General features: G+C 39.5%; 1 protein-coding gene across 1 annotated transcript in view; it reads right to left on the reverse strand.

Annotated features, from left to right (window-relative positions):
• CSMD3 (CUB and Sushi multiple domains 3) overlaps window positions 1–18381 on the reverse strand; it is a 2093798-nt gene that overhangs the window by 309630 nt on the left and 1765787 nt on the right. Inside the window, exons 43-45 of the mRNA XM_069731799.1 lie at window positions 10174–10362; window positions 8290–8467; window positions 1556–1701 (exon numbers count right to left, since the gene is read on the reverse strand). Coding sequence (XP_069587900.1) covers window positions 1556–1701; window positions 8290–8467; window positions 10174–10362 — 513 coding nt within the window. The remainder of the gene's footprint in view (window positions 1–1555; window positions 1702–8289; window positions 8468–10173; window positions 10363–18381) is intronic.

Genomic DNA, 18381 nt, shown 5'->3' on the forward strand with positions numbered 1-18381 from the left:
CCTCTAACACTCTTGCACCCCTCCAATCTATTCTAAACTCTGCTGCTCGACTAATCCACCTGTACCCCGCTATTCCCCGGCCTCTCCCCTCTGTCAATCCCTGCACTGGCTCCCCATCACCCAGAGACTCCAGTACACAAGCCTAACCATGACATACAAAGCCATCCACAACCTGTCTCCTCCATACATCTGTGACCTCGTCTCCCGGTACTTTCCTGCACGCAACCTCCGATCCTCACAAGGTCTCCTTCTCTACTCCCCTATTATCTCCTCTTCCCACAATCGCATACAAGATTTCTCTCGTGCATCCCCCCTACTCTGGAATTCTCTACCACAACATATCAGACTCTCGCCTACCATCGAAACCTTCAAAAAGAACCTGAAGACCCACCTCTTCCGACAAGCCTACAACCTGCAGTAACCACCGATTGACCAAACCGCTGCACGGCCAGTTCTACCCTACCTACTGTATCCTCACCCATCCCTTGTAGATTGTGAGCCCTCGCGGGCAGGGTCCTCTCTCCTCCTGTGCCAGTTGTGACTTGTATTGTTCAAGATTATTGTACTTGTTTTATTATGTATACCCCTCCTCACATGTAAAGCGCCATGGAATAAATGGTGCTATAATAATAAATAATAATAATAATATTAAGTATAGAATTGACCCTCTTTTTGGCTTAATTTTTTTTTCTAATTTCCTCCTCTAAAACATCTTATGGTCCAGTGGGTCTTATAGTCTGAAAAATACAGAAATTAGCTAAAACATTACGCCATCAAGAAAAGATTAAACTTTATTGTCTACAAATTTTGAGTGGAGTATCAATTTTCTAGCTATATGAAGGATAACATAATATAATGTAAGTAATGACAAATAGTGAGGCCGTAAAGGCCCTTATTCATTAAGAACAGTGTTTTGTACACCAGTCCTAATGTGGGACATCCAAGAATAAGATGCACCAAATTCATTAAAGGAACCTGACAACTAATACTCATCTGATTATCATGTACTGGCTTTATGATTTCTGGCATGTATGTTTGACTGGCTGAGAAAAAACATTGGGGACCTAGTTGCACACTTCCCCCAGACCTTTGTTCTGGAGTGACAGGGCTCTCTTTATACATGCATGCAAGGAGAGACCCGCCAGCTTTTAAAGTATGTTTATCCCTGAAAAGCAGTAATGTTTCAGAGTCAAACATACCTGATGGAATTTTACAGCCAGTGTTGGATACATGGAGCCCATGGACTGGGCAGGATGTATTAGGATATATCAGGATCAGGTATCAGCCTCCATGCACCTCACTAAAAGTGTTACTCCATTTAAGTGCTGAAGCTATATTTCTAAAATTTTGAGTGAGCATAGTCTCACCCCATCTTCCTACAGCTCCTCCACAGCTCTGCCCATTTTGGCGGAGTTACGTGAAACTTGCATAAAAACTTGAAAAGTCATAAAATGTAGCAACTCCACATTACATAAAAAGTGCAACTTTTCAAAATCCTTTTTGGAAAATACTTTGATGAATTGACTTCTTAGTCTAAGAAAAAACACATACTCACCATGGTAGCTAAGGACAAAGAAGCCACTGGTTGTGAAGTCACTATGGAACTTTATAAGAACTTGGTTGGAAGTGCTATAAACAGACTCTAGAGCGGTATTACCACTGAACTGTCCTATTTGTGGAGACGTCTGGTCTGGTCCATCCCTAGAAGACATGAGATGAGAAGGTTTTATTGTATTCTACATATGAATTACCTGCCATATTTCTGACAAAATCATGGCAAAAACAGTCGGAAGAAGCAAAACTAAAGCACTGATGTGTCTACTAAATCCATGAGATGGCTTATGCTGATCACTTTTCTCCATGAAACTATTAGTAGCACAGATGAACCTTTTTGTCCTAAATAGGGGTTTAGCTACTATGATGTTTATGAGGATGGGTCTTGAACATCTGAACGGTGGGAAACCCCACTGATCAGTTGTTCTCAGCTCTGTTAACAGATGAGGAGCTAAAAAGCACAGCTCTGACAAATTGTATAGTGTTTGCTGCAAATCAGCTCCTTCAAAAGAGTAGTAGCTAGTCTGCAGTAACCGTCAGCTACACATTGAATGGAGCTGAGCTTTTCTGCTCTTCAACTGTTTACATCTAAGAGCAATTCAAATCAGCAGATTGGCAGAAATGTTGGTTTTTGGACCCTCACCATTCTGATATTGATAAACTTTTCCAAGGATTTCTGTTCACATCTTGTTGAAAATATACATTAGATATACACATAACCAACATATACAGTACCTTCATCATATGGCACTGTCTACTTACAGGGTGGCAGATATTTATCATTGCATACAGTTATACACCATCATGGAAACCAAAAGGTTTTGGCCTTCAGTGATTCAATGGGGTCTATGGCTATTTTTGACATTTGCCAAAATACATACACCAAATATGTTTACTAAAGAGATTTGAGATGTAAAATATTTCAAAATTTCTAAGTTTAAAATGGAAAAAAATAAAAAAAATTGAACAATTAGCATAGATATATTTATTAGTAATTTTTCTATTATCCCTGACGAGCCCCTAATGGGACAAAATCAACAGTGGTGTACCGCAGGGATCTGTGCTAGGACTGATTATTTTTAACCTCTTTATTGATGACCTTATGGATGGATTGAGAGTAAAGTGTCAGTCATTGCTGACGACTGTCATGGGTGTGCAAAAGGCTGCAGACCATCGCTCTGCAACCGCCTGCAGAAGGTCTCAGCAGTTTGCTTTGCAGACTTCTTTCTGAGCTTTCTGATTTTAGGACACAATGGCAACCTCCCCCGGCTCTAGTTGACACACCTGGAGTGGGGTGTACACAACTCCTAGCTTGCTGCTGGAAGGCATGGTTGATATTTCTTATTTCTATTTCCCTATTGCGGCTTGGAGTTGTAGCAGTCGGCTATCCTCCTCTCTGATGTTTGGAGGACATCCATGTTTCTCTCCTAGACTGCTTAAGCTAAGTGTTCCCTCTTGTTTCTGTATCCCATCTGTCTGTAGTGGTAGTGGGGATTGACTAGTGCCTATCCTGTCCTTCCCAGTGCAGGATTTATGGCCAGGGTAAGGCAGAGATTAGGTATCCTGCTCGGCGATATGTGGGGAACCTATAAAGGGATGATAGGGCAGACAGAATGACATCATATCTGTCTAGGGGTCTCCACTCCCCCCTTCCCTAGTGTTTTCTTCTCTTTCCCTTATTCATTTGTATTGCACTTAGCCTTTCCTACACGTTGCTTCATATTATCAACCACCTTTCAGTTTTGCAAAAGCAGAAAAAAATGACACTTGTTTTTTGTGTGATTTTTCTGTGTGGGTTTTTTTCTTTTGCTAGGTTCATGGTCCCCATTGCTGTGCTAGCAGAACAGCTGCAGAGGTTGTCACTGGAGGTGACTGACATTCATTCTGAGGTCCAGCAGCAATGGCAGCAGCTGCAGAATCCTATTATGGGGGATGCTGTGGTTTGGCCGATCAGCTTGAACCCAAAATTGCCCTCCCAGACAGGATTTCTGGGGTAGGGACAAGTTTTTTGTATTTCAAGAGGCATGCAAGTTGTACTTTAAACTTTGTCCTTACTCCTCTGGAGATGAAGAGCAATGAGTAGGAATTGTTATTTCACTGTTGCAGTGGGAACCTCAGTCCTGGGCTCTTTCTCTGCCACAGTATTCAGTGTCTTCAGTCTCTGGAGATTTTCAGGGCTCTTGCCCTGATCTATAATGATCCTGAGCAAATTTCCTTGGTTGAATCCAAGCTGTGACACATTCAGCAAGGGAGTCATTCAGTGAAGACTTATAGCTCTGAATCCCACAGGTGGTCAACTGATACCTAATGGAATGACCAGGCTCTCAGAAGCCAATACCTTCAGGGACTCATTGAAAGGTTAAAGGATGCATTAACAGTGTATGAAACTGCTGTGTCATTGGAGGCTGCCATGTCCTTGGTTATTCGGGTGGATAGATGCCTGAGGGACAGATGGGTAAGACCACCTACTTCTGAGCCCGCTTTCTGGGACAAGATCCCTGTTTTAGAGGGAAGGGGTGAACCTATACTCACGGAGTTAGAGGAACTTATGCAGTTGGAAGGTGCATTCACGGTGTATGTTTCTCCGTCATTTGCAAGGAAAAGGGTGTATTTTTTATGGGAAGCCTTTCCTACGTGTTGCATGACAATGACACCAAACTATGTTTAATATTAAAATCTGACCTTTACATTACAATATTGCAAACCGATCTGAATAAGATGACTGATGGACACGCCCTTGGCAAATGAGGTTTATTGTAGAGTAATGCACCTAATACGGAGTAATCCTATTGCTGCATATACATTAAATGGGATTATACTCGTGACTACAGAACAAGAGAAGGATGGGGGATTCTGGTTATGAGTAAGCGGAGCAGCAGTACTCAATGTCAGGCAGGAGCGTAAAAGCAAACGAGATTTTAGGATGTATAAAAAGATAAATAAAATCCTGCGATCCCAACATATTTTTTACTTCTTTGTAAATCACTACTGAGGCCACATCTAGAATTTAGGATCCAGTTTTGGGCTCCACATTTTAAAATGGATGGTCGAAAGTTAGGATCAGGCAATTATATTATTATATGGGATAGAAGGCTGCTCATATGATGAGACATTGCAAAAGTTGGGATTGTTTAGCTTATCACATGGACGCCTCAGGGGAGATCTCATTTACATGTATAAATATGTGTGTGGCCAGTACAAAACACTAGTATATGATTTCCAAAGACCATACTAAGGACCAGGGGGCACTTGTGGAAGAAAGGCAATTCCGGCAGCTAAATATGAAAGGGTTAGAGCAGTCAGACCGTGGAATTCCCGAGCACAAGTTGTAGTAATGGCAGACACTATAATAGCTTTTAAAAAAGGGCTGGATAATTTCCTTGATGAACATAACATTGTGGGATAAATTAGTGGCAAAATGTACAATTGGTGGAGGAAGATTGAACTTTTCAACCTATGAAACGTTATTATTATGCAAACTTGATAATGGGAACAATTACTAATAAACATATCTATGCTGAGTCAAATTTGTTGATTCTTGTTGCATTTATGGGTCTGGAACATTGTAAATGGCAGAGAGTGTAAATTTGTCTATGAATTTGAATCTCCTTGCTACACTTTTTAAACTTTATATTTTAGTTGCAAAACTTCTAAAATGTCACAATGTCACACAGTTCAGTGACGGTGACTGTATTTAATACACAAATGACCAAGTATATTTAACTGAGACTGCCTTAAATAAATGTCAAAGACATTGGAAAAGTGTGTTTGGAATTTTCCTAAAAGTAATAGAAAACTTTAAGACAGCTTAGGGTCAAAAATTGTCTTTAGCTTTTGATGGGAACCAATCTCTCCCAAGGTGTCTGAAGCCAAGAAAGTTGTATAATGGAAATGCTAGATCTTTCCTTTTATGATAATATTGACCCAAACCTTATCCATCCCTTCTTTGACCTGGAGATATACATTGTCTGGCTGTTGGCCAAAATTACTTTTGTCAGACATCTATCTCTCCGTAGCTGCGCATACACATGCAATTCTGGCAGCGACTTTCCCCCCACAAGAACTGTCTGATCCATATCTCCCTCTTTCTTTTCAAATCTTGCCATTGAGATACAGCTTACAGCTTAGGACCCTTTTGATAATTGAACGATATATATGTAAGTTGCATGCAAATGTAGCATCTGACCAAAACTGACTCAACATGAATAAGACTGGCGGTATTGCACAAATATTATTTAATTAGTATACAAGGAGACAATCTGGCAGCTTTTACATCTGCAACTGGATATATTAGGCATATTTAATGCAAGCACTAAAGGTGTTGGAACTTCCTTTTCTCTCAATTAGGCATATGAGATTTGGCTGTAGGTAGAAGATAGGCAGATGTTTTCATCTAGGTGTTAATTCTTTATATGTTTTATAAGAACACCTGATTTATCATTATGTCTTGAAAATAATGTAACATTGGATGAAATGACAGTAAAGAAAGAAAGCTCATGTATCACTCTCAAAGAAGAAATGACTAACATCTTGCGGAATATCTGTTAGCTGTATGGAGAGATAAACCTGCTACACGCTGCCTGTATCTGTAGTTTCTCTACTGTCTGGGGAGTGTGAAATTTTAGATCAGACAGCTAAGCTCTGACAAAAACATTTATTTGGAGATAAATAACATCTGAAATAGATGGAAATCTGCAATACATATGAGACATGCTCTGACATGAGGCACAGGCATTCTAGGAGTCGGCAATAAGAGCAGGTTAAATTTTTTTCTTTTTGTGTTAATAAGATTTTATGCTGATTTGCAAGGTTGTGCAACGTACTTTACACATACTGTATATTTAAAGGGGGTCTGCAAATCTTTCCATATCAATGACAATTTTATGCAGAGTCTCCTTGGTTTGGATGTTTTGTTGCATCACTAATCTCCCCTGAAGAGCTAAAGAGTCAGGCGTTAAAATTCCAGTTGGCTGATTCTTCTCTCTCAATGTCATCTGTTGGGGATGACATTATCAGCCTTAAGGTACCGTCACACTCAGCGACGCTGCAGCGATATAGATAACGAGACGATCGCTGGAGCGTCGCTGTTTAGGTCGCTGTAGAGACGTCAAACACAGCAACTCCAGAACGATGCAGGAGCGATCCAGTGACGTAACGGCGACTCACTTATCATTCTCGCTGGTTGTTTTACTCCATGTCAAACAGCCGGAGTGTACCGATCCGACACACATCTAGGGGCCCTATGCTCGTTGCTGGCATCGTTGATTTTGATGTCAAACATGACGATACACGCCGACCTGACGACCAAATAAAGTTCTGGACTTTCTGCTCCGACCAGCGATGGCACAGCGGGATCCAGATCGCTGCTGCGTGTCAAACACAACGAGATCGCTATCCAGAACACTGCAACGGCACAGATCATTGTCGTTCTCGTTGTAAAGTTGCTGAGTGTGACGGTACCTTAAATGATTTATGGAATTCATTAGTCGGAGGTCTTTAACACTCTAAATTTCTACTTTTAGGTTAGTAGGTGTCTGATTAAATTGGCCATTTAGTGTGTATCAGAGATAGGAAAGTAAATTGAGGCTCATAAGAATGTTTCTGAGGCTTTGAGGAACATCATAGTACTGCAAAAAGCAAAGGTAAAAAAGTCATCCCAAATGTTATTTTCTTAATATAATTATGGTATAATTTTGACAAATTAATTAAGTTGCATCTGTTGCCAAGTGACATCAAATAATTGCCTGATTTACAACCAAAAATGGTTGCTATCCCTATGGTCACTTTATTGTAGCATGTAGTGTTTGCTAGTGGTAATATAAAGGTAGGTCTGTGCTTGGCAGCTCTTAGGAGGACTTTATGGACAGCATTTACTCTAGGCACCCCAATATAACAAATCCCAGGTATTGTTCTGGTTTTCACCCTTTAATCCCTGTACAAAGATATGGACTTATACAAGGTCCTCTGGTTTGGGTCCTTCAAATAGTCTGTGGGCTGATGGAGCTGGCTGGCAGAAAATGGTCAGAATGCACATCAATACCAGAAAATATAAACTAGTGACTAAAATGTCAGGCAGAAGAATTGTCAAAATATGAGCTCAATCAACAGAAATCAACGTAACAGGGCAGAAAGTAACACATTTGTGAAAAGGAAAAGCTTAGCTTGTACCTGGAAATAAGGAACAGGCATTCAGGAGCTTAAATAGCTAGCAGCCCCATACAGGGCACCAACACAAACCAGACGTTAACCTCCAGGTTACCAGACTGAATGGCACAGAATTCCCAGAGACATGCACAGGACTATCCCTTGCTTGTCCCACAATGTAAATCTGTCCAGCAACATAAGCAGAAGCAGAGCAAGTAGGCACCTACATGGATGTCAGAGCAATAATATTGCTGTGGACAACTAGCCATCAATGTACAATGAAAACAGAAAGTGACCACTGACCCTGATTATTGTCAGTGTGCACCATTGTTCAAAATATGCATTTTAAGAAAACATATTTTTGAAGAACTTAAACTTTTCTAAATCATTTGAAACAACGAAAAAAAAAAATTCAAATATGTGGTGTGCTTGTAAAGGTAACCAATGCTATATCTGTATATTTCTAAAAAGCCAGCTGCTATTTTCCAGCATTATGTGCACTCTGCTAAATGCAGAATGTTAAAAAAAAACACAAAAATAAGAGAATCATTTTAATTAATCCCAAAAGTAAGAAATAAAAAGACTTCTTACCATACAGTGATGAAGTCATAAATCGGTTCTGTCTGGAGGACTGTGAAATTGATGTATATCCCATTTCCTGGAGAAACCTTCACCAGCCACAGGCAGTCTTGGAAGTTTGGGTACTCATCTGGATATCCAGGGGAGTAAATAGTACCATTCATTGCTGTTATATTCCCTCCACAGAGAGCTGCAAAAGAGTTCAACAAACAAGAATGGTAAGGACCTGCTCTAAATGCTTAAGTCTGTGGGACTTCATGAGAGACATACAGAAGAGCTTTTCAAGCACATGTACTTGAGTCATCCAAGTTGCTAAGCTGCAGGCAAAAAAAAGAAGCACTACAGCTGTGGAAATAGAGTTTTTGTTTTATTCCGAGAAAATTAAATGACAGGTTACAATAAACCCAACTAAGAAAAACGAGGCATTTGTAAAAATTGAACGTAAAACCTTAAAGGATCAGAGATTTTGAAGTCTAGCCTTCTATTTTACAAAAGTTTGAAATAAAACTAGTTAAATTGATGTACTGAGTGCTTATGAAGTCTGTTTCTTTCATTTGTGCTGCTGAACTCTCCTTAATTTAGCATTCATTGCCCATAATATTACAGTAGACCTTCAGCCCGTCACTGGTCACAGTTTGCATTGGTCTGCATACTCAAATTTCATTTTTCCTGTCGGTATACATCTACACATTGCTTATACCAGTGCAGAGGCTGCTCGAAGACTTCATTCATTCATTCATTTATTCATTCAGACACATAAAGGGGAATTTATCAAAGTTTTAAAATTGTTTTACGTAAATTTTTGTGCAACCACTGCCACTTTTTGCAATTTTAAGTAGATCTTATAAAAATGTACCAAATTTATCAATCATGGCATGACAATAAATTTGGTGCAAATCAAGACCGAGCAGCTTCAAAAATTCCTCCCTGAGATGAATTCCCTCTATAGTTTGCATTTCTCTCTTTGGATGAGATGTTTTAATTACTTTAGCTATTGTTTTCGATCTGGTACTGTGTCAGCAGGGAGGAAGTAAAGGGCTGCGGTACTTTAAATTACCCTCTACTTTGTCTACTATTGAAAATAAAAGGAAATTCTCACCACATGCCCTGTCTGACAATAATATAAAGTAGTGACCGTCCAGACACTCTGTTACTAAATAATCAATATGATCTAATTTTCCTGAAATTACAGTTTATAAAGGTCAGCAAAATCCAAATGTGGGGTCCTCTCAACGATTTACATGAGCTCAGGAGTCCTTTGTATTCACAAGGTGTAACCCTGACGCTGCTGGCGGCTCACGTATTCTTTCCATGTACAGTTATTTGGAGAGAGCTGTCATGGGTGGTAGGTTGAATTTAGGAACTCATTGTTTAATACAAATGAGGAATCTTGTGTTTACACACTGGAGTATATATTCCATCAGATTTTAATGTGGATAATCAGATTATTAATACATGACACAAAATTTAATAATTTCCCAGGCAGAGCATTTTTGGAGGAAAACTTAAACGCAAAAGCTTATAATTCAACATTTATCTCTATACACAATACTTGGATACGTTCCTTTAATGATGTCCTATAGCAAAACAATAAACCTAGAAAGAACTCTTAAAAGTGGACAGAAAATTAAACCTCTACAACGTTTGTTGTCTTCTTAACTTAATACACTGCCAGTCTTGGGGACATCTTTTAGAAAACACAGGTTATATTTTTGGGTGGGCTGGAGACTGGCTGTGAATTGGGGGATTTATTTTTCTGGTCTAATATTGCAGATAGGGTAATACGGGTTGGCTCCTGTTGCAATTAATTCTAGGGCTGTAAGAAAAAGGGGGTCCGTACATCATTTCTCTTTTTCGTCATCATGCAAAATAGTGAACGAGGCATGGATACTATACCATCACAGCGAGGTATTGGATGATTCCAGTTACGGCTCACGCCATGCAGACATGTGAGGGCAGATTCTCCAATCAGTGAATATCCAGCATAACACTCAAACGATACAGTGTGTCCCACAGTGAAATCATTCCCAATTACAAATCCATTGCGAAATGGCCGAGGATCAGGACAGCTCTGCAGCTGATATGCTAGGAATAGAAACAAGAAAACATATTTAGGAAATTGTATGAGCGATACATCAGAACAAGAAACAATTCTAGAATGTAGACATTTTTAATTCCAAAGCACGACTTTTCATGGACTTCAAGCATCAGCATTGTTATATGACATTAAGAAAACCTATTAGTAGCATTGTTATTACTTTATAAGCATTATAAAAGTTGACATTGAGCCTTTAATACAAATTGTAAATACATTTAGAATCACTTTGGAGTTCCAACTCCTTGTTTTCTAAAAAAAAAAATCACCACAAAGCTTTGCTATGCTTTATGGCACTTTTACCTGTGCTCTAATTTACTAAAGACGTGCTAAAACAAACCCTTCACCGTCTGCAAGCCATATCATAATCACTCTATAGCCACACAAAAATACATACAACATAAACATCTCCCAACAGAGTATGGCAAAATTTTACTTCTTTCTAAGTTTGTAATAAGATGCCGAGATAACAAAATACATATCTCTGGTTGTTTGTAAGTTATCGATATTTGATTAGTTGAGGTATAACTTTCTAAACCCCAGCAGGAATTGCAATTCCAATGACATTCACTTATGTAAGTGAGCTATTGTACATGTAGGAACAATAAAGAGTCAAGAAGATTGTTTCAGGTGTTTGGTACAGAGAAAGAGAAGGAAGGAAATTTCTGTTCCTGTAAAGCAAAGTAGTGCTCACTAGGGCGAAGAGAGTCTGGAGTGTAAGGAGTAAGCCATATTTGAGACTTAAGCCCTACATTGCTATTGTATATCAGTACCATGGATGGCAAGAAAAACACACAAATACATTTTTGAACAAATCAAGCCAAAAACGTTACTCTAATCAAGGAATATGAGGCTACAACTTGCCTACTTTTTACACATCATATGAAGACAGTAATCAATGGAGAAGGATATCATGGTCGGAAGAATAGAAAGAACAAAGCAAAAAGGAAGACCAGCAACCCCAATGTATTGATACTATCAAGATAATGGCAAGATAATAGGTCCCTGCTGGACCTATCTAGGCTTGGACAAGATAGATCTTCTTACAGAGCGTTTATCCATCAAATCGCCATGTCTCGAGATCAAGATGAAAGACGGTAAATAAATAAATAATTTTATATTTCTGAGCTACGTATCGTGGTTACAGCCAGGAATTATTACTAGTGATGAGTGAGTGTACTCGTTGCTCGGGTTTTCCAGAGCACGCTCGGGTGATCTCCGAGTATTTGTAAGTGTTAGGAGATTTTGTTTTCGTCACCTCAGCCAAATGATTTACGGCTGCTAGACAGGCTGAACACATGTGGGAATTCCCTAGCAACCAGGCAACCCCCACATGAACTCAGCCTGGCTAGTAGCCATAAATCATTAAGCTGAGGTGAAAAAAATGAAATCTCCGAACACTTACAAATACTTGGAGATCATCCGAGCGTGCTCGGGAAAACCCGAGCAACGACTACACTCGCTCATCACTAATTATTACCTAATCACAGAATTATTGAAACACAGTCTAGGACTATGTTAAAACTACCGTGGTATAGTAAACTTACCCAGACTGTAAAAAACGTTTGGTATTACTTAAGCTGCTATACATTTTAGTGTAACTAATAAGTCTGTAAACTGTAGTACTGCAACCATCAGGAGTATGATCTGTACTGAGTAGCCATCAAAACTTGTACCTCTGAGATAAAGTTATACACTCTGTCTCCTCTATTTTTTCCCTGCAACATGCCTCTGCTCGATGGTCACCCCTTGCCTACAACCCCAACGTTGACCATATTGCACCCCCCAAAAATTACAGAGAATGGGAATAAGTCTCTTCTGGTTGACATACTCTGATCGTTTTGACAAAAAAGAGATTCCCATAGAAGAGAACCTTTAATTATAATACACACACTAGACTAAAGTAACAAGGCTCGTAAGCAAAACATTTACCAGACTACATTCTGCCAAGGAAGAGAAATCTAACAATAGTTTATAGATTTGTACTTTTATTTTTAGTATGACTTCATATATACTTGTATCTACCGACATAAAGTGTTAATACACAAAATAGCTCAGCTGGAGCACACCATGACTTCTAGATATTTGCATAAAATTTCACAGCTTGAAAATCAGAAATGTTTTTTACTAAAGACAAAATTTGCATATTAATAAGTTAAAACATTATCTCTCAGTTCTTTATAATGCTGCAAAATAATTAAGAAACTTTTTTAAGCTAAAGATGCAGAAAGTTGTTCAAAATAAAGTTTCCTACTCATTCCCACCACCCTGAAGTTATGTCTACTTGTATTCATCCTAGTTTACATTATTTATAATTGTCATTGATTTGTAATCTACATTTAAGGAACAGATTGGTAATCAACTCCTCTATTGAGCCTTACTTCATCTGGGGCAAAAAAAAATGGTTTGTTTTCTTTGACTTATATGGAAAGGCCAAGTGGCTATATGGCATCTGGCATTCCTCACACGAACATTCTGATCACATTGGTATTTATTTGGTTTTGTTCAAATCTGTCTCAGAAATTTCATCATATTTGACTGAAACACTAGAATAGGATATTATCTGCCAGATTGATGAACAAACTTGCTATGACGCTGGTCACTACTCACAAAGAAGCCATGAGTCTGGCTTGGTCATAGACAAAGGGGTGATACAAATAATAGTCAGGTCACAGTCCAGGGATCAAAAGCCAGTAAAATAGTTGACCAAGAGAAGGGTAAAAGCAAATGGATGATCAGAGCACAGAGAAACAAGGCAGACATACACCAGTGAGCAAGAAGCGACAATTGTCACTAGTCTGAGGCAGAAGGCTAGCTAAATATCCTGGAAATTATCTGACGAGGAGACATATGGATGAAGCTCAGGCAAAACCCTAACTCTAATTGGAACCCTAAACTGTCATTCAAGACACTGACATAAAAGCACGCTTCAGCATCCGATTGGTCACCTGAGCTGTCCATCAAATACTGACAGCTCAGCATGCCCCTGCTCCAGATTGGAAGGCAGATGTTTAGCCACTGCATCTAGTGATGGGCGAATGTGGTCGCATAACATCTTATCCGAGCATGCTCAGGTGTTATCCGAGCATCTTGGGCATGCTCGTATATTATGTTTGTGTCCCCGTGGCTGCATATTTTGTGGTTGTTAGACAGATGAACACTTGCATGAATTGCCAGTATGTTAGGAAATCCTCACAGGTGTTTGCGAACATAATAACACACGATAACACACGAGCATGCTCAGATAAGATTTTATCCAAGTATTTTCGCCCATCAATAACTGAATCCACACACACAGAAAGGAATCATGAAATATGCACAGTGTAAATAACCAGGCAGAGATTCTAATTCCTCTAATTAAGGGGTTGTCCTTTCTGTTAAGTTGACATTAAAAAAAAAAACTCCAGTTGCAATAAATAATCATTATAAATTAGCGTTAACCTCAAGTGATCCTCTTCCTCTATCATTTTGACCCTCCCAATCACTAGCATTTCCTGTTTGTTGGGCAGGACCAGGAAGCAAAGACCAGTGGGAGTCCAGAGGAGGATCAACATGATTAAGGTAGGGGATCAGTGGAGATGAGTATTGCTTCTTTTTTTGTTATTTTATTTTGAATGTTTAAATAAAAATAAAATGATATATCCCCACATTTGCACTTTCCCAAAGTGGAAGAGGAGAAAATGCAACCCACAAGTTTTTACGCAATTTTTCTTAACTGCAGCAGTACCCAACATGAGGTGAGAAACTTCTGTTCTGGTCCACATCCATTACTCAAAAGGAAGAGAGTAATAATTGAGTTTTTACAAATATGCTTGTAATAAATTATGGACTTCATTTGCAGAACCACTGAGGTGTCAGAATAGCAGAAATCCTTCAATAGCATCCAAACTATTAAGTATCAGCTAATGCATATGTATTTTTGTAATAACTGTACTACAAATGATCAGGGGTTAGGTCATTAATTCTGCGAATATATAATGAATTAATAACTAATAAAGAACATTGTGGTTGAACATTCAAAAAGACACCCAGAAGGATGTAGAAATTGAAATATCAGCCAGATATGAACTAAGAGGTTACCGTAAATGTAAAAGCGATGAATATGCTATTTGCAAAGTGTCTTGAGTTTGGTCTGGCTGTATGTCAAACATCCTGCTATTTCCTATTTCCTGCTCTTCTCATTCCATTATTATCCTCATGCCCTATACCTCTGACTGCGCCTACAACTATATTCTTTGGAAACATTTTAAGTAAAGGTATAATTTTGGTAAAGTTTATATTACACTACATTTTAGTTTTGACAATGAAACTTTACTAAATGTGACAAGATTTGGTTTAATGCTGCCACTTCATAATATCATTCAAATGAGTAGGGCCCTAGAATACAAATGCATTCGCCTTTCTTTCATGTCCATGTGAGCAGAACTGCCAATACATCAAATTTTCACTTCCTTTCAAATTTATAACAGGGAACATTCTTTTAAATGACAAAATTAACTTTCATCTTTCAGGGCAATTAAACCTTTTCTCAAGACTTTTTGATATATAAGAGTGATGGTCTTCCAAAACCTGTTGTTTCGGAAACGCAGAAAATTAGCAATTTCTTCCAACTATGTTATTATTTTGCTGAGAATTAATTATTTTATTCTGCCAAATAAGGCCCCGTCACACTTAGCGACGCTAAAGCGATCCCGACAATGATACGACCTGTCAGGCATCGTTGCTGCGTCGCTATGTGGTCGCTGGTGAGATGTCAAACAGTGAGATCTTCCCAATGACGCAGCAGCGATGCGGCGACCTGTAGCGACCTGTACAACGATGTCGTTGGTCGTTGTGACCCTGTCACATGGCAGCTATTATGACGATTCAGACCTCGATGAGGGACGTCCTGTGTGACGTTGTAGTCACACAGGCGTGCATTTGCGTTGCCTTTTCCGCGCCCATTCAGTTCCGATTGGTGGTTTGCAGATTAAGGAAAAATGAAAACGCATTTGAGACCCCAAACGATACCTACCGTGCACAAAATATAGGTGTCAGAAGAACTGTTGAAGAATAGATACTCTACAACGATCTGCAAACCTTCACGCGATCAGAAACAAAGGATGGAAGCGCCACTATGTCGCCTTCTGTTGAAGGCATGACCGCCAATCAGAACGCAGTAGCGACCACTAGGGTTAAGCGAAACGGGTCGTTCATTTTCAAAAGTCGCCGACTTTTGGCAAAGTCGGGTTTCATGAAACCCGATCCGACCCCTGTGCGGGGTCGGCCATGCGGTACGCGACTTTCGCGCCAAAATCGCGTTTCAATGACGAGAAAAGCGCCATTTCTCAGCCAATGAAGGTAAACGCAGAGTCTGGGCAGCGTGATGACATAGGTCCTGGTCCCCACCATCTTAGAGAAGGGCATTGCAGTGATTGGCTTGCTGTCTGCGGAGTCACAGGGGCTATAAAGGGGAGTTCCCGCCGACCGCCATGTTACTGCTGCTGATCTGAGCTTAAGGAGAGGTTGCTGCCGCTTCGTCAGAAGCAGGGATAGTGTTAGGCAGGGTCCATTAACCACCAAACCGCTTGTGCTGTAGCGATTTCCACTGCCCAACACCACCTTCGGTGTGCAGGGACAGTGGAAGCTACATTTTTTTTTTTTTTCCCCTCAGCGCTGTAGCTCATTGGGCTGCCCTAGAAGGCTCCCTGATAGCTGCATTGCTGTGTGTACGCCGCTGTGCAAACCAACTGCTTTTTTCAAAGCACAAATCCTCTTGTTCCTTCCTTTCTGCACAGCTATCTTTTTTGTTTGTACACACTTTTTATTTAATTTGTGCATCAGTCCACTCCTTATTGCTGCCTGCCATACCTGGCTGAGATTACTGCAGGGAGATAGTAATTGAAGGACACTCCCTGTTTTTTTTTTTGTGGGAGATTAAGATTGACATTTCTGCTAGAGTGCCATCCCTGGGTGTGCCATCTCTCACTCAGTGGGCCATAGAAAGCCTATTTATTTTTTTGCTTGATTTGGGTTATAAAATCTACCTGAAAAAATCACTACATCAATCAGTGGGAGAAAAATATTGGCCTCAGGGCTTGTGTGCCACTCTTGACTCCTGTGTGTGCCATCTCTCACTCAGTGGGCCATAGAAAGCCTATTTATTTTTTTGCTTGATTTTGGTTCTAAAATCTACCTGAAAAAATCACTACATCAATCAGTGGGAGAAAAATATTGGCCTCAGGGCTTGTGTGCCACTCCTGACTCCTTGTGTGCATCATCACTCACTCAGTGGGCCATAGAAAGCCCATTTTTTTTTTTTTGCTTTATTTGGGTTCTAAATTCTACCTGAAAAAATCAATAAATCAATCAGTGGGAGATTAATATTGGCCTTTGGGCTTGTGTGCCAGTCCTAAGCGTGCCATGTCTCTCTCTCAGATAGTGGGCCATAGAAAGCCTATTTATTATTTTTTTTATTGGGTTTATAAATTTTCCCTGGAACCAAAAAAAAAAAAGTGGGAGATTAATATTGGCCTCTGGGCTTGTGTGCCAGTCCTGAGCGTGCCATCTCTCTCACAAATAGTGGGCCATAGAAAGCCTATTTATTTTTTTGCTTGATTTGGGTTCTAAAATGTACCTGAAAAAATCACTACATCAATCAGTGGGAGAAAAATATTGGTCTCAGGGCTTGTGTGCCACTCCTGACTCCTGTGTGCATCATCACTCACTCAGTGGGCCATAGAAAGCCCATTTTTTTTTTTTGCTTTATTTGGGTTCTAAATTCTACCTGACAAAATCAATAAATCAATCAGTGGGAGATTAATATTGGCCTTTGGGCTTGTGTGCCAGTCCTAAGCGTGCCATCTCTCTCTCTCAGATAGTGGGCCATAGAAAGCCTATTTATTATTTTTTTTATTGGGTTTATAAATTTTCCCTGGAAAAAAAAAAAAAAAGTGGGAGATTAATATTGGCCTCTGGGCTTGTGTGCCAGTCCTGAGCGTGCCATCTCTCTCACAAATAGTGGGCCATAGAAAGCCTATTTATTTTTATTTTTTTTGGTTTTATAAATTCTCCCTTAAAAAAAAAAAGGGAGATTAATATTGGCCTTTAGGCTTGTGTGCCAGTCCTAAGCGTGCCATCTCTCTCTCTCTCTCAGATAGTGGGCCATAGAAAGCCTATTTATTATTTTTTTTATTGGGTTTATAAATTTTCCCTGGAACAAAAAAAAAAAAGTGGGAGATAAATATTGGCCTCTGGGCTTGTGTGCCACTCCTGACTCCTGTGTGCGTCATCTCTCACTCAGTGGACCATAGAAAGCCTTTTTTTGTTTTATTTGTTTTCTAAATTCTCCCTGAAAAAATCATTTTATTTTATTTGGTTTCTAAATTCTTCCTGAAAAAATCATTTTATTCTATTTTTTTTTTTTCCTAAAGTCTCCCTGAAAAAAAAAAAAAAACAAATCAGTGGGAGATTAATATTGCCCTTTCTGGTTGTGTGCCAGTCTTGACTCCTGGGTGTGCCATCTCTCTCTCTCTCTCCAATTGTGGGCCATAGAAAGCCTATTTATTTTTTTGCTTGATTTGGGTTCTAAAATGTACCTGAAAAAATCACTACATCAATCAGTGGGAGAAAAATATTGGCCTCAGGGCTTGTGTGCCACTCCTGACTCCTTGTGTGCATCATCACTCACTCAGTGGGCCATAGAAAGCCCATTTTTTTTTTTTTGCTTTATTTGGGTTCTAAATTCTACCTGAAAAAATCAATAAATCAATCAGTGGGAGATTAATATTGGCCTTTGGGCTTGTGTGCCAGTCCTAAGCGTGCCATGTCTCTCTCTCAGATAGTGGGCCATAGAAAGCCTATTTATTATTTTTTTTATTGGGTTTATAAATTTTCCCTGGAACCAAAAAAAAAAAAGTGGGAGATTAATATTGGCCTCTGGGCTTGTGTGCCAGTCCTGAGCGTGCCATCTCTCTCACAAATAGTGGGCCATAGAAAGCCTATTTATTTTTTTGCTTGATTTGGGTTCT

This window comes from Ranitomeya imitator, chromosome 6 (assembly GCF_032444005.1).
Source record: "Ranitomeya imitator isolate aRanImi1 chromosome 6, aRanImi1.pri, whole genome shotgun sequence".
Taxonomy (NCBI): domain Eukaryota; kingdom Metazoa; phylum Chordata; class Amphibia; order Anura; family Dendrobatidae; genus Ranitomeya; species Ranitomeya imitator.